Genomic DNA, 23500 nt, shown 5'->3' on the forward strand with positions numbered 1-23500 from the left:
GTGATCCTCTTGCCTCAGCCTCCTGAGTAGCTAGGACTACAGGAGCCTGACACAATACCCAGCTAGTTTTTCTGTTTTTAGTAAAAACAGGGTCTCTCTCCCTCCTGCTCAGGCTGGTCTTGAACTCCTGAGCTCAGGTGATCCACCTGTTTCAGCCTCCTAGAGTGCTAGGATTACAGGTGTGAGCTACCTTGCCCAGCCCGACTAGACGATTCTTTCAACTTTCCTACATGTTTAAACATTTGGATAGCGATGGAAAAGGCCACGTAGTATAAGATCCTGATTTATATGAAATATTCAGAATAAACATATAAATTCATAGAGACAGAGAGCAGATTTGTGGTTGTCAGAGGCTGGACGAAGAAGGAACGGGGAGAAACTGCTTTGTGGGTGTGAGATTTTTCCCTTTGGAGTCCTGAAAATATCTTGGAACCAGACAGCAGTGATGCTTATACTTGTTTTATGTCATGCGAATCTCTCCTCAATGAAAAAAGGAAAAATTGGCTTGGCACCTGTGGCTCAAGCGCCAGCCACATACACCTAAGCTGGTGGGTTCGAATCCAGCCCGGGCCTGCCAAACAACAACGTCGGCTGCAACCAAAAAAAAATAGCCGGGCGTTGTAGCGGGCGCCTGTAGTCCCAGCTACTTGGAAGACAGAGGCAGGAGAATCGCTTGAGCCCAGGAATTGGAGGTTGCTGTGATGCCACAGCACTCTACCCAGGGTGACAGCTTGAGGCTCTGTCTCAAAAAAAAAAAAAAGACAAATTCAGGAGAACTTTTGGTAATTTCATTAATAAATAATGATGTGTTCCACAGAAAGAAAACAAGAGGAAGATCGCCTAGTCTGTGTCGTTTTTAGAACTTGGTGTCTTTTTAAAGACTTGTTCAGTTGAAGATAAAAAACAGTTCAAAAGGGTGGCGCCTGTGGCTCAGTGAGTAGGGCGCCAGCCCCATATGCCGAGGGTGGCGGGTTCGGACCCCGCCCCGGCCAAACTGCAACAAAAAAATAGCCGGGCGTTGTGGCGGGCGCCTGTAGTCCCAGCTGCTCGGGAGGCTGAGGCAAGAGAATCGCGTAAGCCCAGGAGTTGGAAGTTGCTGTGAGCCGTGTGACGCCACGGCACTCTACCCAAGGGCGGTACAGTGAGACTCTGCCTCTACAAAAAAAAAAAAAAAACAGTTCAAAAGTGTCTTTCAGATACATCCTTGTTACTTTGTCTTTCCTCCAGGCAAAGGAAAGGAGAAGAGGGTCGGACCCTGTTCTCTCTCTCTCTCTCTCTCTCTCTTTCTCTTTCACACACATACACACACACCCACACACACACACGCACACACACACGTCAAACAGATACACAGCAACATGTTAACAGATTCCTCTGGTGATAGATTCTATGTGTTTCTGTTTTGTTATACTTGTTAATCTGTCCTGGAACATTTGCAGTGTACACATATTACTTTTGTTAGAAGGAAAAAAGAGACACACCCCAAAAAGCTGTTTTTCATTTAGGAAAGAAGAAAACACTGCCCTGGGGGCCACGAGAGAACAGAATGAAGACAAGTGACAAGGGACACTGAGAAGGTGGTGTGAGGGAAGACCCAGGCAGGAAGAGTGGCCCCTTGGGGGGCAGCTGGCGACAGGGAACAGAGTTCCCACTTCCTCCCACCCCTTCTCCCAGCCCCAGCTGAGCTGACCCCAGTCCACCCCCTGGGCTGCATATGGACAGGCCCTCAGAGGGAGATAGGGAAGGAAGAGCAGCTTTGCTGTGCCCAGGGACAGCAGTGGGGTACAGGAGCCTTCCACAACACCCAGACCTTGGCTTCCTCTGACCTTTCACGCCACTGCTCTGACCTCCCCTGAGTAGGGATGCCAGAGAAAATACAGACTGTCCAGTTACCCTCGAATTTCAGATAAAAAAACAAAAGCACAAATATCCCAAACAGCACGTGAGACATACTAATATTCAAAAATTATTTTTGTGTTCTGAAATATAAACATAACTGGACAACTAGTATTTTATTGGCTAAATCTGCAACCCCACCTCTGGGATGCTTCTGGGAACATCTCTGTCACTGACCAGTCACCCCGGCCCCTTTCTGAACCTCAGTTTCTCCAACTATGTACGAAATGGGCATGAACTTAACCGCACCAGTTAGTGGAGAGTTTGCAGAGAGGGTCTTCAGTGCTGCAGAGTGTCTAGCATGGCACAGGGGCGTTACGCTGGCAGCAGTGGCATGAGTGGTTAAGAATAATGATAGCGATGACACTATGGAGCCCTGTGTTCCACCTGTGTTGTCTCATCTCAACAGCCACCCAGTCAGATGGGGAGGGTCGTGCTTAGCCTTTTAAAGGAAATCACAGTCATGGACAGGAAGGTGACTTACTTGCCTACGGTCACTAGTAAGGGGCAGAGCTGGGGCCTGGCTCCTGAGACTATGGTTCTCTTTGGCACAGGGCAAGAACTTGGCACCCCGGGGTCCTGGGAAGAAGGTTCCTCTTCCCATCGAGGATGCTACACGCAGAGCAATTTCCTGACCTTGGAACCACAACCATTTGGGCTGTGTGATTCCTTGTGGGAGGACTGTCTGTATGTGGCAGATGTTTAGTGGCATCCCTGGCCCCTACCTGTTAGATGCCAAGAGCACCCTTCTCCCAAGGGGGAAGCATCACCCCTGGTTGAGAAACACTGACTCTGACATGGCCATCGTCCTGGGTGGGGCTGGTAGCACAGAGGCACCCAGGGCAGGAGTAGGGGTCACTCACGCTCTGCATCTTGGCCTCAGTGTCCACGATGTTCTTCTCCACCTGGTCGGCATTCTTCTGCAGCTGCTCAATCAGCTCTGAGAGCTCCTTGTTGGAGATGCTGTGGGCGGAAGCCAAGAGCAGGTGGGCTGCGGGGCCTAGGTTCTACAACCCCACTGGCACCCTGTCCTCCCAGGCTGTCCCCGGCTCAGTCTCTGAGCAGGAGCTGCCCACAGAGCCTTTGAGGGAGCTCAGCTATCCCCACACCTGATGTCGCTGAAGTCACAGTGACAAGATAGCACCTGGAAGATGTCAGCCCCAACTTGGGTCTACTTTCTAATGCATCTGTTTTGCCACATTGGCAAAGCACAACATATTTTAAAAATCGAGATATAATTCATATTCCATAAAATTCACCCAATTAAAGTATACATGGAGTTGGGTAAGCGTCATCACCACTATCCAATTCCAGACTTTTTTTTTTTGTGACAGAGTCTCACTATGTCACCCTGGGTAGAGTGCCGTACCATCACAGCTCACAGCAACCTCCAACTCTTAGGCTTAAGTGATTCTCTTACCTCAGCCTCCCAAGTAGCTGGGACTATAGGTGCCCGCCACAGTACCCGGCTATTTTTTTTTTGTTTTTTTTTGGTTGTTGCTGTCATTGTTGTTTAACAGACCCTGGCCAGGTTTGAACCCACCAGCCCTGGTGCATGTGGCTGACACCCTAACCACTGAGCTATGGGTGCCGAGCCCAATTCCAGACATTTTTGTTGTCCTCAAGCCCCACACCCAAGAGCAGTCACTCTCTACCCCCAACCCCCAGCTGTAGGCCCCGACAACCACTAATTTGCTTTCTTTCTCTGTGATCTGCCTATTCTGGACATTTCATATAAATGGAATCACACGGTATGTGTCCTTTTGTGTCAGGCTTGTCACTCAGCATAGTGTTTTCAAGGTTCATTCATATTGTAGCATCTGTCAGAACTTCATTCCTTTTGTGGCTGAATAATACTCCCTCACGTGGATATTCCCTGTTTTGCCCATGGGGTTGTAGCCCCCCCTCTCCCGGAGCCCCTCGGCCCACCTGCCCTCAGCTTCCACCCACATCCATTCAACAGCTGATGGATGATTGCGTTGCTTTCACCTCTGGGCCATTATGACTCACATAGCCATGAACATTTGTGAGCAAGTTCTTGTTCAAGCATCCTTATTTATTTATTTATTTATTTTTTTTTTTTATTTTTATTTTTTGGCCGGGACTGGGTTTGAACCCGCCACCTCTGGCATATGGGACCGGCGCCCTACTCCTTGAGCCACAGGCACCGTCCCTTATTTATTTTTTTTTTAAATAAATTTATTTCAGGTTCATGTGAGGGTACAAACAACCAGGCCAAAATATTTGATTTTGTGGGGCAGTGCCTGTGGCTCAGTGAGTGGGGTGCCAGCTCAGTGAGGGTGGCAGGTTTGAGCCCAGCCCCGGCCAAACTGCATCAACAACAAAAAAATAGCCAGGCGTTGTGGCGGCTGCCTGTAGTCCCAGCTACTTGGGAGGCTGCGGCAAGAGAATCGCCTAAGCCCAGGAGCTGGAGGTTGCTGTGAGCTGTGATGCCACGGCACTCTACCAAGGGCAATAAAGTGAGACTCTGTCTCTTAAAAAAACAAAACAAAACAAAACAAAACACACACACACACATATATATGTTTGATTTTGTTAGGTAGAGTCCCTCTTTTGGTTATGTCCCACACATATAAACCCCCAACCCCATGTCGTTCAGTGAGAGCACCCGACCTCCTTCCCCTCTCCCCCTCCCACATTACCCCTCTCCACAACTTGAATTGAAATGAGTTTTTCTCCTATGCATTAGATTGTCTACTAGCTTCATATTAGTATTGAGTACATTGGATAATTCCTTTTCCATTCTTGTGATGCTTTACTAAGGAGAATATGTTTCATCTCCATCCAAGATGTTACAAAAGAGGTGAAGTCACCATCTTTTTTATGGCTGAATTTCCAATGATAACAAATCATGCTACATGCACACCATGGAATACTAAGCAACCTTAATCACCTGATATTTTCCTTTCAACCTCCTTACTTTTTATAGTTAACTAAATGTACTTTTAAAAGGTAACTTGCTCTCTCCATTGTAAACAGAAAACCACAAGCCCTCTCTCCATGTGAAGTAAGCACCCAAATACGATCCACAGAAATAAAACTGTCTTTAGGTTCTGCTGGACACCCAGCTGCTCTTGCTCACACCTCGAGTCAGGGAGCTGTGACAGTCCCGTTGGCACCAAGCCCAGCCTCCCTCCTGACGTTCTCAGAGACTGAGAAGAAGCTTGAACCCTGCATGGCTCTCTCCCTCGGGGGTCCCAGTGTTCTCTTCTGTCACATCTGTCTGCTGCCCCCCTGCCCCCCTGCCCCTACCATAACAATAGTTAAGACTTTGGCTCTGGAACCAACTGTGGCTTCAAATCTTGACTCTGATCAGCCACTTACAGGCTATGTGACTTGGCCAAGCTGCTTGGCCTCTCTGTGCCTCCACTTTCCTGCCACATGGAATAGAGGAACAGCACCTTTCCCAGGGTTGGGGTGTTACAAAGGGAGTGAGGGTGTCCTGCAAGCAGCCTTGGTGAGGCTGGACACATGGTGAGCCTTCTTTAAACTAAGGAAGAAGCAGAGATCAGAGAGGGAAGCAACTTGGCCAGGGTTACCCAGCCAACCAGTGATGGTCAAAATTATACCTTGTCCCCCACCAATCTCCATTGAAGACTCTTTTACATGACTCCACAGTGGGGCCTGAGCAGCTAAGTACTCAGATGTTTTATTCCACCCGTAGTCATTAGGCACTTGCTATGTGCCAGGCCTAGTCCCTCACACAGATACAGCCTCGCCCTCCAACAGTTCGCCCCAAGACCAAGAGGCAATTTATAGAAATAGCCACAGGACAGAGGCAGGCACAGGGGCTGCTGATACCCAGAGAAACCTCCTGACTACTGGACAGGGGTAGAAGTGATCAGTAAAGGCTTCCTGGAGGAGGCGGTAGTGGTTGGGTTCTGTTGGACGAGGAGGAGTTTTGAGTTCCCTGCGAAAAAGGCTCCAGGGAGGAGAGGCCACGAGAGAGGAAGGTCCTCTTGGTGTGTCCCTTGGGATGGGCCAGGGCAGGGCTCTTGACCCTCAGGACAGAGGGGAGCCACCAGCACTGCAGAGTAATTTTCCCCAAGGCAAGGTGTTGGGGCCTACCCACTGTAGGATGAAAAATGCAGATTCCAGGGCACTAACCCAGACCCTCTGAATCTGAATCTCCAGAGCTGGGTCCAGGAGGCTGTATCATTATTGTTGTTACAGTTTTTACAGGTCCCCCTTGGGGATGCTGATGACCTCTGGAGTCAGGGACCAGCACTGCAGGTCTTACTGACGTAGAGGGAAGCGGGGGCGGTGGCAAGAGGTAGGGGCAGAAATAGCAGCAGCACACAAGCAGGTCCCAAATCTTGCCCTAGGACCTGTTGCCTGCCAGGCCTGGATACGTGGCACCTGGCGGGCTCTCGAGGAATAAGACCCAGGCTGCATCTTCTACAAAGTCAACCCAGAGACTCCCAAAATGGGGTCTCAGTTACTAGTTACTCCTTCCTCCTGTCCTTGCCCGAGGCAATTAGGAACACCTTACCCCAACCCTTGATACGTTCATGAGCCAGTAAAGGTTCTGACAAGTCCTGAAATGGAGACAAGCCGGTGCTTAGTGGGGTGGCTAGAAAGGCTCAAAGGGGAGACAGTAGGTGGAGGATCTGGGTAAGGAGGGATAAGCTGGCCTTCCAGAGCAGCTGAATCACATCTGACCCCCACTCCCTGGCTGAGCCACATGAACAATGTGAGCCCCATGGACGCCCACACACCCACCCCAGTCACTTACCATTAGCACAGCCTGCTGCATGCAGAGGTGGCGAGTCTCAGCCCAAATATTTAGCCCCTGACTGTACAGAGCACCTTTAGGACTGGCAGTGTGGGTTGGGTGGGGGCCTTGGTCCCTCCTGAGCCCAGCCCCACCCTAGGGCACGGGGCCAGCTCCCAAGCCAGCCCTTTCACAGAGGGGTAGGGGCACTGCAAGGAAATCCACCTCTGGGACACACCCTGGCCAGGCTTATTTTTCTGGCCAAAGCCCAGGGACCTTGGGTTCTTGGTGGGACAGAATGGTGACAAACCAAGGGGGTTTAGCACGGACCTATGGTCAGATGGGCTGGGCACCAGTCCTGTTGGGCAGTTTATTGCCTACTAGAAGTGTCCAACCTGCATCTCACAGGCTGCACGCTGATTCTGCGAGGACTTTTTTTGCTTATCAGTGGTGCCTGATATCATGAAAAGTATGCACGGAACTTGTTTTGTTAACGTTTCTGTATTTAAAGTGTGGCCCAAAACAACTCTTCTTTTTCCAATGTGTGACAGAGAAAAAAATAGATTGGACACCACTAATCAATTCCAGGCAAGTGCCCCACCCTCATGGAGCCTCAGTTTCCCCATCTGGCGGCTTGGGATGACTACAAAGGCATCCTGGTCATTTGACACTTGCCATGTGCTTTGCCAGACAGCAGACACATTCTGGCTCTTCCCCAATATCTTCCTCACCCCGGAAAGGTTCTTGACTCCCTTTATGGATGAGGAAACCAAGGCTCAGAGATGTCAAGACACTGGCTCAGGGTCACACAGTTTGTGAAGAGGGATTCTCCCTTCAGGTCATCTTGCTCCAGAGACTACCGAAGCTAAATGATCAATGGCTGGGCTGATAACTACTCATACAGGTACTAGGAAAATCACGTGAGCCCATGGTCAGCAACAACCATCATCACCGTGTTAGTATGAGCTAATGTTTACTTTTAATGTGCCAGGCTCCTCCCATTTCTGACAATCTTCCTTACGACCTTGTGAGGTAGGTGATAGCATGATGGGTAATTATATTATTATCTCCACTTTACAGATGTCAAAACTGAGGACCAGAGAGTTTAAGTAACTTTCCCACAGTCACAGAGTAATTAGATGGCACAGCCAAGACTCCAACCTAAGCAGGTCCTTACTAACTCCATGTGACAATCTTTCAGGGCTCCCAGCATATAGTAGGAACTTAACAAATTAATTTGAAGTGCCAAGTGCCCCAAATTACAACAAGATGCCACTTTTCACCTACTAAGAAGGCCATAAAAAAAAAAAAGAAAACAATAATAGTGGTCGACAAGGATACAGATAATGAACCCTCACTTACTGCTGGTGGGAACGTAAACTAGTAAACAGCTGTGGAAAACAGTGTGGCTGTTCCTCAAAAAGTTAAGTAGTTATCAGATGGACCAGCAATTCTACCCCCTAGGAATGTACCCAAGAGAAATGAAACCCCGTGTCCACACAGAAGCTTACACACAAATGTTCACGGCAGCAACATTCATAATAGTTGGAAAAAATAGTTGTTTTCCAAAGTAGAAACAACCCAAATGACATTACCCATGTATTATTCTATTTGTATGAAATGTCCAGAATAGGCAAGTCCATAGAAAGCAGATTCATGGCTGTCAGGGGCTGGGGGAGGGCAATGGGAGTGACTGCTAAAGGCTACAGGGCTTTTTTCTGGGGTGATGAAAATGTTCTAAAATTTTTGGTATATTCTGTGAATATACCAAAACCCACTGAATTGTACACTTTTTTTTTTTTTGAGACAGAGTCTCACTATGTTGCCCTCAGTAGAGTGCTGTGGCGTCACAGCTCATAGCAAACTCAAACTCTTGGGCTTAAATGATTCTCTTGCCTCAGCCTCCCAAGTAGCTGGGACTACAGGCGCCTGGCTATTTTTGTTGTAGTTGTCATTGTTGTTCAGTAGGCCCAGGCTGGGCTCGAATCTGCCAGCCCTGGTATATGTGGCTGGCGCCCTAACCACTGAGCTATGGGTGCCGAGCTGAATTGCACACTTTTTAAATAAGAGAATTGTGTGGTATGTGAATTATACTGCAATAAAGCTGTCACCAAAGAAAAAGGTGAGTGCCATTTATAATTAGTAGGAGTTTGTTTCTTCCTCCCTCACCCTCAAGTCAGGTTCAGCCTTTTGTCCTATTTTCCAAGGAGGTTGGGCCACCTCCAAATAGGTCCCAGCCATCAGGAGATGCTAGTTAAGGCTCACAGAAGGCTGACTATTTGGACCACCCTCTGAAGTAAGTGGCATTGTTCTCCCTATTTTACTAATGGGGAAACTGAGGTACAAAGTGACTTGATAATTTGAACAGTCCCACTGCCAGAAAGCAGTACAGAGCTGAGGTTTGAACCTAGTCCTCTGGAGGCAGTGTCAGCCCTCCTGCCCTTTGGGTTTGGGGTTCCAAATAGAGGCCCCTCACTCTCCAGGTGGCCATAGGAGCAGGCCACATGGCCCCAGGGGAGTCACAGAGGCTCATGCCAGGAGCACAGGAATGTGGGTGGGTCAAAAACATGCAGGAAGGGTTATGGACCCCAGGAGTGCCGGGAACTGGATGGGCTGGTCTGGCTTTTCATGTGGCTAACGAACCATGAACTGGGGACAGCCCGATGTGGCTGCTACTGGGCCACTAGCCCTGCTGATGGAGGCCGAGATACAGTCCTTCTCCACCACCCTCGCCCCAGCCCTATCTCTCCCAGGGAGATGACCACCAACCACTGAGCTGGGAACACCTATGCACCCCCAGTCACCCACCCCAGAGAAGGGGAGGCATTCAGTACCAGCTGAAAGGACCCACCCAGCTCTTTCTCTCCTTCCTCAGAAATTAACACGAATGCACGTGCTGAGGGCAGCAGCCATCAGCCCCACTTGCTTGTCACCCAGTGAGCAAATCTGGTGAAGGGAAAACACCACCCCAACCAAGGTCACTCAGGGGGCAGCCCGTGTAGGAGAAAGACATTAGCATCCAGAGCCAGGAAGGGCTCACATACTGACTGGACCAATCAGCAGCATAACCATGGAGGAGCTGCTTTATGTTCTGAGCCTCAGTTTCATCATCTGTAAAATGGGAGTAATAATTGCTACCTAGTTAAGTGTGTTTGTGTGTTGGGGAGGGGGGCAGAATCAGGATCACTTCTGGAAATACCTGAATCAAGTTTGAAAGATAGCTTTGGGGTTCAAGAACTGAACTGGAGGTTCATAGCATCATCCAGGCCCCCAAAGCAGATTCAGGATCATTTCTGCTCTCAATAGGAGTGGGGTATGGATGTCTATTTCACCAGCACCTAGAACAGCCTGGCACAAGGGAGGTGCTCAGCAAATATTTATTCAAGGCAGGCACGTGAATGGTACATCGTCAGGGCCCCATCAATGGTAACAGTGACCACTCATCCGTGCCACATGTGTTCATTTTGTTCTTTTTTTTTTTGAGACAGAGCCTCAAGCTTCTGCTCTGGGTAGAGTGCTGTGGCATCACAGCTCACAGCAACCTCCAACTCCTGGGCTCAAACAATTCTCCTGCCTCTACCTCCCAAGTAGCTGGGACCACAGGCGCCTGCCACAACACCTGGCTATTTTTTGGTTGCAGTTGTCATTGTTGTTTGGCAGGCCCGGGCTGGATTCGAACCTGCCAGCTCAGGTGTATGTGGCTGGCACCTTAGCAGCTTGAGCCACAGGTGCCAAGCCTTCATTTTGTTCTTATTCCTTGAAGGGGTTGTTGCTTTCGTGCTGCTCCCTGAACCAACTTGGGGCTCTAGTCGATCCCCTTTCTCTCTTAGGGACCCCGGCTTGCCTGTGGGACCTGGTTCTATATATTAAATAGATTCCTTCTAGGTGGCACCCATAGGTAGGGCACAGCCACATACCCTAAGGCTGGCGGAGTCAAGCCTGGCCTGGGCCTGCTAAATGACAATGACAACTGCAACCAAAAAATAGCCAGGTGTTGTGGCGGGCACCTCAGCGTAGTCCCAGCTACTCAGGAGGCTGAGGCAAGAGACTCGCTTAAGCTGAAGAGCTTGAGGTTGCTGTGAGCTGTGATGCCACAGCACTCTACCCAGGGTGACATAGCGAGACTCTCTCAAAAAAAAAAAAAAAATAGCTTCCTCTAGAAAATAGTCACTTCACAGTGGAGAAGCGGTCAAAGTGATATCACCAAAGGTGAGATGTGTCAAGATGGAGGACCTGCTGGCAGATGTACTGGGAAGGACGCAAGCTTCCTTCTGTGGGGACGTCAAGTCCAATAATGCAAAACCTCCATGTCATCGGCAGGGGCCAGCAGGCCAAGCCTGACTGAGGGATGCTTTGTGGAATGCTGGCCAGGTCACCCCAGAAGGGTCACAGTCATGAAAGGCAAGGACAGACTGAGGACCCACCATAGACAGATGGGAAAACTAATTGCAGTGAGGGAGCCTGAGTAGGACTTGGGAACAGAAAACGGATGTTAGAGGCAAACTGGGGAATGAGAAAAAAAGTTTACAGTTTACTATTAAAAGTGTGTGTTTGGGGAGGGAGGGGCGGGGACCCTTCTAGGTTTCTGGGTTTTCCAGCAAACCCTGAGAGGAGCTGATGGCTACGGTGGTGGGAAGAGTTCAGGACGCCCACTCCTGGACAGGTGGAGATGAGGTGGGGAGCTGAGGCCTGAGAAAAGCCCCTGTGCTGGCCCGGAACCCCCTCCCTCAAATTGCTGATGGGGCAGGGCCTGGACGGGACCCAGGTCTCAGCTGGCCCCAGAAACAGCCCCCTCAGCCCAGCCCAGGCTGTGGGTCAGAGGCAGGCAGCCCAGTGGGGTCACCATGAGCTAGCTGTGGCTGTTTCTCTCAGGAATTGTCCCTTGCCTCCTCCTCCTGGTGTGAGGAGGGAAAAACAGGTCCCAGGCTGGCTGGGAGGCTGCTGGGGGGCTGCCTGGCGTCTCCCCAGAGCTCCAAGCCTGGGTTTGAAGACACTCTTGGGAAATAGATGAGGCCTTCTTGGGTCTGAGCCCACAGGCTCAGGAACAGGAGCTTCTGTGTGCCCTAGGATGTGCTCAGAGTGGAGGACCTGTCAGATGTCACCGGGAATCAGAGTGTCAATGGCCAAAGCTGACCTGCTTTAGAGGTGCCAACTCACAGCTGCAAACTCAGAGGCTCAGACAGTCAGCTGCAAAGTGCAGATTTGAACCCAGAGCTGTGTGGTGCCCAGGGGTGGCCCAGGACAGCGCAGGGTCCAGTCAGAGGACCAGCAGGGATGTCCATCAGAGAAGCTGGGGACAGAGCTGGTACAGCTCAGCCACACAGCATTGACATGCCATGCCACGTAGGCAAAGAAGGACGTGGGTGTCTTGGGGAGCCTCATTCCCACCTGCTGGTCACGCTTCCTGGGTGTGTGGGTGCCACTGGCACTCTCCTGCAGGTGGAGGGACCTCATAATCTGGAGGTTAAGCCCTTAAACCAGCGGTTCTCAACTGTATTAAAAGGTCGTGGCATTAGGAAGGTTGAGAACCAATGACCAAAGTCAGGTTACTTGGGGTCAAATCCTGCCTCTGCTCCTATCAAACTACAGATGACTTAGCCACTCCAAGCCTCAGTTTCCTCAGCTGTAAAATGGCAGTCAGTGCAGCATTGCACACTACAGGGTTGTGGGGAGGTAACTATCTCAGTAGGGAGCCTGGCTCTGCCTCAACTTGGGTTCACACTCCAAGGATTCGGGTTCCTTTTAAGAAGCTGCTAAAACCCAGCAGCCGAGGCCTGAAGTCAGAATCCACTGGTACCCAGGAGCTAAAAAAAGACCAGCCACCCACGCCACTCCTGCTCATGCTGCCCCAAGCCCAGACACGCTCTTATTCCACTTTGTAGATATCGCCTTGCCCTGGCGCAAGGAATTCTTGAAAAGCCTCAATATTTGGAAGTGTCTCCTCCAGTGTCTGCAGGGAGAGACCAGGGCACACATGCAGGTGATGAGGCTGTTGGGAAGCTGCGGGGGCCCAGGCCTGGGTGGGGATAAATGCACAACCCATATCAGCTGTCTTGGGTTTAGGCTTAGGAACCAGGGAGGAAGGTTTGGGGATTTGATGGGTACAGGGTGTTTCCACTGCTCCAAGAACTGTTCCCTGTCCACAGGAGGGAAACCTCAGAAGGGGAGGGTGGGAAGGCCTTGTCTACCCGGTTGATCCAGCAGAACCCTGAGGAGTGTCCCAGATCCTGACACCCCCCCCCACTTCTGCTAGCTCCCCCCAAGATGCCCTGTGTATCTTCCTCCAACTGTCCCTCCAGCTGGCCTCCACCTTGGTCAAGGTCGCCACTTCTCCCAAGGATCAAGACAACAGCCACCCACTCTTTATCTTGAGAGCACAGGTAACTTTTAGGTTGGAAGATGGTGCTGTCTGGTTATACTGTGGAAAGATCTAAGAATCGGAGAGAACTGCTTCCTGGCCTCCTGCCTGCCCCAGGGGACACCCAGACCCTTCCAGCTAGCAGTGACTCAGGATGGGGGCTGCCTTTGTGGGGGTGGCTTCGAAGTCACCCTTCCACTCTACCTGTTCAAGTCACATGGCACCAACTGGCCCATTCTCCTCTCCTGTGTATAGGAGGGGAAACTGAGGCAGCCCGGCACAGGGGAGAGAACAAGACTGTATTGCCACTGCAACCTGGGTGTGGACTTGCATAAGATCCTTAGCCTCTCTGTGCCTCAGTTTCCTCACCTATGAGGTAGTGATAAGAACTGATCCCACCACAAAGGGTTGCGACAATTTAAGGAGGTGAACCCCTACATTAAAGCACTTTGAGTGTGGCAATCACACCATGAGGGTTAGGATGGCTGGTTTTTATTCTCCTCCTGGTCATCACTAGGGTGCGGGGGCTCTGCTAGCACAGAGGTCTTTGCCTGTTGGCCACTGTCAGGTACATGGGACCCAACACAAGGCTGATCCCATCAACAGTAAGAAGACCAAGCTGCTCCTGGCAATGTGGAGAAACAGCACACAGCATTTCACCTCTCTCACTCTTAGCTTCCTCATCCATAAATGGGTTCATTCTGTCTGCTCACCATGTAAAAAAACAGAAAGACACATTGGATAGGTAGGAAACATCCCCAAGAGGGGTAGGGGTGCCCCATTGCTCTGAATGTGAGACTTGTGGTAGGCAATAGAAACAGAGCTTGGGACGCATGTGTACGTTAAATGTTTCTAGTAGCCACATGAACAAGTGAAGAAAGAACAGGTGAACTTAATATATTGCTTAATATTTTACTTAATATATAATAATATTAATATGTTAATATTATATATTATATTATATTGCATATTATATTATATATTACTTAATATTTTACTTAATATATCCAAAATGTCAATCTGGAGGCTAGCCACAATGGCTCTAACATATAATCCTAGCACTCTAAGAGTCTGAGGTGGGTGGATTGTTTGAGCTCAGGAGTTCAAGACCAACAGGTTCTGCCTGTGCCAGAGCAAGACCTCATCTCTAAAACTAGCTGGACGTTATGGTGGGTGCCTATAGTCCCAGCTATTTGGGAGGCTGAGGCAAGAGGATGGCTTGAGCCCAAGAGTTTGAGATTGCTGTGAGCTATGATGCCATCACACTCTACCAAAGGTGACAAAATGAGACTCTATCTTGGAAAAAAAAAATAACATCAATTTGCCGGGTAGTTAATAGAACATTATGAACAAGATATTTTACATTCTTTTCATACAAAGTCTTCAAAACCTGGTACACAGACATTTATAACATAGCTCAATTTATTCTGAGCACATCTCATATGGCTAGTGGTTATCAAACAGGATGGTGTGATTCTAGGTGACTTGGGGGCCTCTGGACCCATTTTGCTCTAAGACAGCAGTGACTACAGCCATCAGTTCAGCTATACCAGCACTCATCAGGCTCTTAGAGCATCTTTTTGTCTCATTCAGTGCCTGGTACCTAGGGCTGCTTAAGAAACACTCCTTCCCGCCCCACCCGGGCCCAGCCGCCTCCACTACAGCCCATGTCTGTGCTGGAGGGAAAAGCCACCTGGGTGAGGAGGAAAAGGGATGCGGGGGCGGCCACTGCATGGTTAACCTCCATTTCAGCTAATCATGGGAGAGATTAAAGTCTCTCCTGATTGTAACTGGTTTAGAAGTACAGTTCCCCTTAAAAAGATTATCGTAGATGATGATGACAGTAAGATATAGTCGCTGTATGATGCGGGCCCCAGAAGCATCAGGTGTCCCCTCAAATTTCTCCCCACTGTCAGTGGAACTGCAGAGGTATTTTTCCGGCAGATTTTGGCCTTGACTGGATGGGGCTACCGTATTATAGCTTTGCAGTATCCAGGTTACTGGGACCATCTTGAATTCTGTGATGGATTCAGAAAACTTTTAGATCATTTACAAATGGATAAAGTTCATCTTTTGGGGGCTTCTTTGGGAGGCTTTTTGGTCCAGAAATTTGCAGAATACACTCACAAATCTCCTAGAGTTCATTCCCTCATCCTCTGTGATTCCTTCAGTGATACTTCTATCTTTAACCAAACTTGGACTGCAAACAGCTTTTGGCTAATGCCAGCATCAAAAAAATAGTTCTTGGAAACTTCTCATCTGGCCCAGTGGACCCTGTAATGGTTGACGCCTTTGATTTCATGGTGGACAGGTTGGAAAGTTCGGGTCAGAGTGAACTGGCTTCGAGACTTACCCTGAATTGTCAAAATTCTTATGTGGAACCTCATAAAATTTGGGACATCCCGGTAACCATTATGGATGTGTTTGACCAGAGTGCACTTTCAACCGAAGCTAAAGAAGAAATGTACAAGCTGTATCGCAATGCCCGAAGAGCTCACCTTAAAACAGGAGGCAATTTCCCTGACCTGTGCAGAAGTGCGGAAGTGAATCTTTATGTTCAGATACATTTGCTACAATTCCATGGAACCAAATACGCAGCTATTGACCCATCAATGGTCAGTGCCGAGGAGATTGAGGTACAGAAAGGCACCCTCAGCGTCAGCCGGGAGGAGCAGTAGTGGTTTTCGCTGTCCATGATGAGTTGATCCCAGTGCGTTCTTATATAATCAGTGATGTCCGTGCCTGCCAGTGGCCTCTGCCTTCAGATTCGTCAGGCTTACCGGTTCTCACTGTGTTTTGGAAGCAGGATTTAGGTCCTCTTCATGACAGGCGACAGCCCCTATAAGCCAATATGACTGTTCTCTCTTCCGTTTTTTTTTTTTTAGCTTTTGGATTTGAAGAAGTACTTTTGAAGACTCCCATTTTAAGAACTGTGCAACTTCTGCTACCAAAAGTCTTCACTGCTGTGTTCTCAATTGAACATTAATTTCTGAGGTTTGGGATTTTGTGGTTGTTTTTTCCCCTTCTTTTCTTTCCTTTTCCTTTCTTCCTTCTTTCTTTTTATGTTATTTGCTGTAAATGCTGCATATCCAGATTGTATATCCCGAGGACATTGGTTATTTTTATGCTTTCTTGGGCATAACTATTATCAGAGTGCCACAGCTAGCACCCCACTGTTTGCTCTCCCATAAATCAACTACTTTTAATTTCCAATTAAGCAGATTGTTTTAAGTGTTAGTGCTTGTCTAGTTTCTAGATATTACAGTTATTTGGAATAAAAATTCAATTTCAAAAAAAAAAAAAAAGAAAGAAAAACTCCTTCCCCTGTTCCCTGCCACCTGCTCACCACACCCACACAGGCTGGCCAGATGCCCACCCCAGGGCAGGATCTTGTCCACAGGTCCCTTGCTGGCTGCCTGACTCCAAAACAATCCAAGCCTCCCAGCTGTGCCCAGTGGAGTATGGTGCCTGAATGTAAAGTGCCCAACATGAAACCACACCACCCCCCCACTCTTCCCTGGGCCCCCAGAGCTGCAGTGGCCTTGCCCACGGGTCAATAGGCAAAGCCAGGGGCACACGGGTTGCTCCCAGCTGCCCCTTCCTCCAGGGTGGGGAAATAGCCTCTCCCTGAGCAGCCAACTCAGGAACAGAGCACATCCCAGCCACATCAGAGAAGCCACATTCCTGCCATTGCCTCCTCCTGCCTGCCTGGCTGTCTCTGATGCCCAGAACTTGCTCTGTCTCCTGCTGGGTCACAACCCAGCCTGTCCTCTTTTTCCATGTGTATAGATAGATGGACCCTTGCTGACTGGATGCTCCCTGCCCAGCCAGGGCCACCAGCTTTTGATTGTGGTTCCTCCCTTTTGGGGTTAATTCTGTCTCAGTGTTGTTGGGGGGGAGGAGTATCAGTGCTGGAATGTCTGGAATGCACAAGAGTACACACCTCTCCCAGAGCCCTGAGAAGGGGCCTGGCCTCCTGCCAAGCATGGTCATCCTTTTCTGCTGGCCTGCCTGCCTCTGGGTCTAGCCTGGGCCTCATCTGGGCCTCAGTAGCTTCCTGGAGACCTCTGGGTCTGGTGGGAGGTGACAAGTGACATGTAGCCCTTGGCCCCCCACTTTCTTTAAATACTACCAGAGTCTGTCCTGGCCCTGACATAAAGGCTGCACACAGTAGACACTCAGGAAACAATAACCGAACAGTAATAACACTAATACCCACTGACTCCTGGGCCCTAGAGTGCGTCTTGTAGCCTGGCAGGTACGCACCCTTACAGCTATTGGGCTATCTATTAGGCTGTAAAATTCTGGAAAATGAGAACTTGCTCATCTTTTGGGGAGCCTTTCTGTGGCCCTTACTTCTAGGCCTTGCACAGGCTTGGGGCTCCACAAGTAAGTGTGGAATTGACCAGATTTTTGTTTTTTTGTTTATTGGTTTGAGACAGAGTCTCATTATGTCACCCTCATAGAGTGCTGTGGCATCACAGCTCACAGCAACCTCAAACTCATGGGCTTAAGTATTTCTTTTGCCTCAGCCTCCCAAGTAGCAGGTACTACAGGCGCCCGCCACAACACCCGGCTATATTTTTGTTGTAGTTGTCATTGTTTAGCAGGCCCAGGCTGGGTTTGAACCTGCCAGTCCCAGTGTATGTGGCCGGCGCCTAGCTGCTGAGCCACAGGCGCCGAGCCATGACCAGATTTTTTTTTTTTGAGACAGAGCCTCAAGGTTTTGCCCTGAGTAGATTGCTGTGGCATCACAGCTCACAGCAACCTCCAACTCCTGGGCTTAAGGGATTCTCTTGCCTCAGCCTCCCAAGTAGCTGGGACTACAAGTGCCACTACAACACCCAGCTACTTTTTTTTTATTGCAGTTGTCATTATTGTTTGGCATATATGTGTCTATACATATAGACTGCATTTGAACCCGCCATCTCTGGTGTACGTGGCTGGCGCCTTAGCTGCTTGAGCTACAGGAGCAGAGCCCATGACCAGATGTTTTATAGTAAGTCTGTAACTCTGATGTCCCATGTTCCAGATAAAGATAATGGAAGCTCAGAGGGGTTAAGAAACTTGTCCCAGGTCAGAGAGCTGGGAAATGGTAGTGCCAGAACTTGAACCCAAGCAGCCAGAACTTTGAAGCCACCTCCTCAGTACAAAAACGGATGTGGATACCAATCTACACCCATCCCATCACGGAGAAAGGAATGAATGACATCGGGGAAATAGGGAGAGGCACTCACCACCCAGGGGTGGCAGAGTGATCTACGTCTTGTTGGCATCTTCGTCAGCACAATTAATCCCTGTGGTTGGGTAACAATCAGTGGTGGTAAACTGAGGCTGAGTCATTCTCCTAAGATTCCACCACAAGGGACTTCCACCCTGGCCTTCTGAACAGGCCTTTCAGGTGGAAGGAACCAGCATGGACTGAACACCTCCCTGGGCCACACCCTACCTCAGTGCCTGACACAGGTTCTGTTTCTGGTCCTTATAACAACCTGTGCAGGTAGGTCTATCACAGCTCCCACTGCAGATGAAGAAAGTTAGCAGCAGGGATGTGGGGCAACTTGCTCAGAGTCACAAGGTTAGGAGACATCTATGCTAGCACCTGCTGCAGCCCCAGCCAGGTACCTTCTAAATATTCAATAATTGGGTGGCGCCTGTGGCTCAAGGAGTTGGGTGCTGGCCCCATATACTGGAGGTGGCAGGTTCATACCCGGCCCCGGCCAAAAACTGCAAAAATAAATAAATAAATAAATATTCAATAATTGCCAAATACATTTTCTTTCTTTTTTTTTTTGTAGAGACAGAGTCTTACTTTACTGCCCTCGGTAGAGTGCCATGACATCACAGGACTCACAGCAACCTCCAACTTTTGGGCTTACACGATTCTCTTCCCTCAGCCTCCCGAGTAGCTGGGACTAAAGGTACTCGCCACAACGCCCGGCTATTTTTTTTTGTTGTCGTTGCAGTTTGGCCGGGGCTGGGTTTGAACCCGCCACCCTCGGTATATGGGGCCAGCGCCCTACTCATTGAGCCACAGGCACCACCCGCCAAATACATTTTCAACCCCACCTTCTAACTTCTTGCCAAGGCTCCTCTTATAGGCCCCAGTGACAGGCCGTTCTCCATTAACAGCCCCTAGAGATATAAATTGTTGACATACTATAAAATGTCTGCTCAGTTTAACACTTATTTATAGAGCCCCAAGCTTATGCAAGGCTTGGAAATAAGGGCAACAGAAGGGCCCCCCACAAGGATGAGTTAATCCCTATTGTCCAAAAGTTTATAGGCTAAAAGGCAGGGTTAAGAAAAACACTCCAATGACTATAATTATAAAGATTCCAGATCACCTAGGTCAGGGTATTTTCTTTTTCTTTTTTTTTTTATTAAATCATAGCTGTGTACATTAATGCAATCATGGGGAACCATACACTGGTTTTATAGACCGTTTGACACATTTTCACCACACTGGTTAACATGGCCTTCCTGGCATTTTCTTAGTTATTGTGTTAAGACATTTACATTCTACATTTACTAAGTTTCACATATACCCTTGTAAGATGCACCGCAGGTGTAATCCCACCAATCGCCCTCCCTCCGCCCACCTCCCCCCTCCCTAGGGGGGGTATTTTACCTAGGTAAAATACCTAGGTCAGGGTATTTTCACGTACTCTTTCTCATTCTGGCCTTATAACCTAATTTTTATTGTAAAAATAAAACTCAGAGCAATAAAAAACAGAAAATGGAAAGAAAAAAAGGAAACAAAAGAAAAAGGACAATATGGTAGAGTAGATCCAAACACATCAACATTATAATAAATGTGAATGGGTTAATCTTATCTATTAAGAGGCAGTCAGGTGAGAGTACAAAAAACAATACCCTCACCTCCAGCTATATGCCATTTATAGGACATACACCTAAAAATAAAGGATAGAAGAAGATTAAGAATAAAGGACTTGTACCTAAAAAAAAAAAAAAAAAAAAAAAGAAGAAGAAAGAACTCACCAGGCAACTGGCACTGAAAAGGGAAAGCATAGTTCACATACCTCTAAGATGGAATGAAGCAATCAGTGTAACTATGTGGTTGCCACCACTGGCTGCACATCAAAGGAGCAATGTCTGGGCTCCCACCCATGGAGAGTTTCACTTCATTGGTCTTAGGGCTCTGACAACATGTTTAAAACTTCTCAGGTGATTCTAATGTACAGACAGGGCTGAGAACAAGGGAACTGAACCACAGCAAGGGTTAAAGGGGAGCAGGAAGAATCCCTAGATCTCTACAGGAAGGAAGTCTTATGAGAACGCAGTACACAGGAGGTGCCAAATAAATACCAGATTTATTGTTCAATTGACTAATACTCTCCCTCTTGGAAACTTCCATGGTAATTAGACAGTAAATTCACCCACACCCTGCTATTAATCTTGGGGAAATACATTCTAAGATGAGAGGGTTGCTGGTATAGTAATTCCAGGTCTGTCTTGAAGGCCTAATCTGTTTCCGCCCAGGGAAGGCCGCCCTACCTCCAGGCCTCTGGCAGGGCCTAGGGTTCTGTGTCAGGTGAGTGCTTTGGGGCTCTCCTTACAGAAACACAGAAGTTGAAATCATTTCAGGCAACGCCAAAGCAGTCTTGAAGATTTTCTGCAAGATTTAAACCAGCTCAAGCCAACCTTGGGGCCCCACCAGGCATTAGGATGTTAGATTCAAGACGAGTGGACAAGGAGTGTCGGCCTCTGTTATTTAAGCATCTACTAAGTGCCTGATGCTTTACACACATCCTCTCAGTCCCCTCCATAATCCTACACACCTCCAATGTGCAGATTCAAAATAGACCTTCCCCCACTCTTTATTGAGTACCTACTATGTGCTAAGCTCCATTCTGGGGGCAGGAGTTTCCACACCAGTGGTAAGGAAAGAAGCTCAGAATGGGGCAGAAACATGGTTGACCTCCCAGCTGACGAGGGGCACAGCCGAGTCTGGAAGCCCAGGCCTTTCTATTCCACCCCTTGGGCCCCCATCCCTGGCCCTGGACCTCAGCCTCCCCCTAAGTACCTTGAGGGTCTACCTGTCCACTTTATAGTTGGGAAGAGTCAAGTTCTACCCCAACCTGCTATCTGGGGTAGCAGGTTGAAGCCCCCTCTGTTCTTGGGGGCACAAACTCAGAATCCTTCCTCAGCCTTCAACTGGAAACAGAATGTCCCCACACTCAAGATGGAGAAGTGGAAACCCTAAAAGGTATAAACCTAAAATCCAAGCCCAGGCAGCTGGGACGGCAAAGAACTCTGCAAATTCTCTCTCTGTTATCATCCCTCCATGCTCAGGCAATGGCGGTGTTGAGGCTAGGAGTGAGCAGCGGCACTGTGTATATTAATCTTACTTATAAGAATGGACAAAAACCCCCTGCCTAGGAAGGGTGGGCAGGGCAGCCCATGGGCTCTAAACACCCAGGTCAGAATGGTGGAGACTCTCTACACTTTGCTTGGAAAGAAAGATGGGGTAGAATCCACCTCAGACGGTCACTGTGATCATAAGTTAGGGTGACTGTTCCCAGATAGGGCCCAACTTCAGGGCCCTGCTGTGTTCCCACTTTCCCGCCTCACCCACCAACCGGCAGAGTTTCCCTCTGTGCCTTCCTCCCCATCCTTGCTCCCCAGGCCTGGGCCCCCTCCCCTTCCTGAGGCCTCCTCCTCTTCCTCCCCAGACCCTTTCTTTCACTGTGGACTGGATTCTGAGACCTGGGAGTCTGAGGCTTCCTTTTGGACTCTCACCACGCGGCACCATCTGCTAACTTTCCTTCTTCATTCCCCCCTCACTTAACAAAATTTAAAAAGTCACGATGTACTCAAACACACAGAAAAGTACCAGAAAAAATGAGGCTGGGCACGGTGACTCACACCTGTAATCTTGGCATTCTGGGGAGCCAAGGTGGGAGGATTGCTTGAGGCCAGGAGTTAAAGACCAGCCCTGACAATCATGAGACCCTGTCTCTATAAAATAAATAAATAAATAAACTAGGCAGGTGTGGTGGTGGCACCTTAGCTATTCAGGAGGCTGAGTAAGAGGACCCCTTGGAGCCCAGAGTAGGAATGCGTGAGCTGTGATGATGCCATTGCCCTCCAGCCTGGGTGACAGAGCAAGACTCTGTCTCAAAAAACAAAACAAAACAAAACAAAACAAAAATGACTTGGCCACTCCTGTCCTGACCACCAGGACTTAGTTGGTGGTCACATGTGGCCATATTTGCTTTAGGTTTTCTTTAAAAACAAATAAAGTGCTATTGTTCAGCACTGAGCCCTTTCCTCAGCTCTGGACCGTTTTAGACTTACCAGTTTCTAGGCCTGTTTCATACTTTCTTTTTTGTTTTTTTTGAGACAAAGCTTTAAGCTGTCACCCTCGGTAGAGTGCCGTGGCATCACAGCTCACAGCAACCTCCAACTCCTGAGCTCAAGTGATTCTCCTGTCTCCATCTCCCAAGTAGCTGGGACTACAGGTGCCTGCCACAATGCCCGGCTATTTTTTGGTTGCAGCTGTCTTTGCTGTTTGTCAGGCCTGGGCTGGATTCGAACTTGCAAGCTCAGGTGTATGAGGTATACGTGGCTGGCACCTTAGCTGCTTGAGCCACAGACACCAAGCCGTTTTATACTTTCAATACACACATTTGTCTGCATCCAGGCATGGCACAGGACATTGCTCTGTGTGTGTGTGTGTGTGTGTGTGTGTATGTTTTGAGACAGAGTCTCACTATGTCACCCTCGGTAGAGTTTGTGGTGTCACAGCTCCAGCAACCTCAAACTCTTGCGCTTAAGCGATTCTCTTGCCTCAGCCTCCCAAATAGCTGGGGCTACAGGCACCCACCACAATGCCCGGCTATTTTTTAGTTGCAATTGTCATTGTTGCTTAGCAGGCCTGGGCCGGGCTCGAACCCGCCACCTTCAGTGTATGGAGCTGGTGTCCTACTCACTGAGCTATGGGCGCAGAGCCTCTGTGTGTGTTTTTTGAAGTGCATCTGTGCAGACATCTTCTTTGCATCCTTCAACAACTTGGTTTATCTGATCAATGTGATGCCTTCTCAAGTTGTGTCTACACACACGCATACACACGTCCCTGTCTTATTCCTCTCATGTGCCCTTTCTCCAGACATCTGCTGCTGATCCTGGGTCAGCTTAGACCATCCTCTCTCCTCCCCGAGGCCCACCTGCATAGGGGTCAGGGCCATGCTCTGTACCCTCCAAGCCCTTTGCCTCTATTTCAGCACTATTACTCTGCATTGTCCTACCTGTTTACTCAGCCTGTTCACCATCCATTGTCCTGTACACAGAAGGTGACTGAATGGGGACATGGCTGGGGAGGAAAGTGCTCAGGCCTCATATCCCTTTCCACCTGTGCCCCCAACCTTCTGGGTCCCCCCAGCCCTGGGGGGAGGGCCTTACTCACAGGCCATTGTGTGTACTCCCTACAGATGCTGAAGGAGGGGGAGAATCTGAGCAGCCCCCCATGGCTTACCCACTTCCACTCA

At 49.0% G+C, this 23500-nt stretch overlaps 1 protein-coding gene and 1 pseudogene across 2 annotated transcripts in view; one reads left to right on the forward strand and one right to left on the reverse strand.

Moving 5' to 3' along the window:
• Positions 1 to 23500, reverse strand: part of PPL (periplakin) — a 51204-nt gene that overhangs the window by 22170 nt on the left and 5534 nt on the right. Inside the window, exon 2 of the mRNA XM_053557349.1 lies at positions 2760 to 2859. Coding sequence (XP_053413324.1) covers positions 2760 to 2859 — 100 coding nt within the window. The remainder of the gene's footprint in view (positions 1 to 2759; positions 2860 to 23500) is intronic.
• On the forward strand, positions 14716 to 16324 carry LOC128562420 (maspardin-like; annotated as a pseudogene). The gene has a single exon (XR_008373420.1). The product of XR_008373420.1 is annotated as a maspardin-like (transcript).

This window comes from Nycticebus coucang, chromosome 12, assembly GCF_027406575.1.
Source record: "Nycticebus coucang isolate mNycCou1 chromosome 12, mNycCou1.pri, whole genome shotgun sequence".
Lineage (NCBI taxonomy): Eukaryota > Metazoa > Chordata > Mammalia > Primates > Lorisidae > Nycticebus > Nycticebus coucang.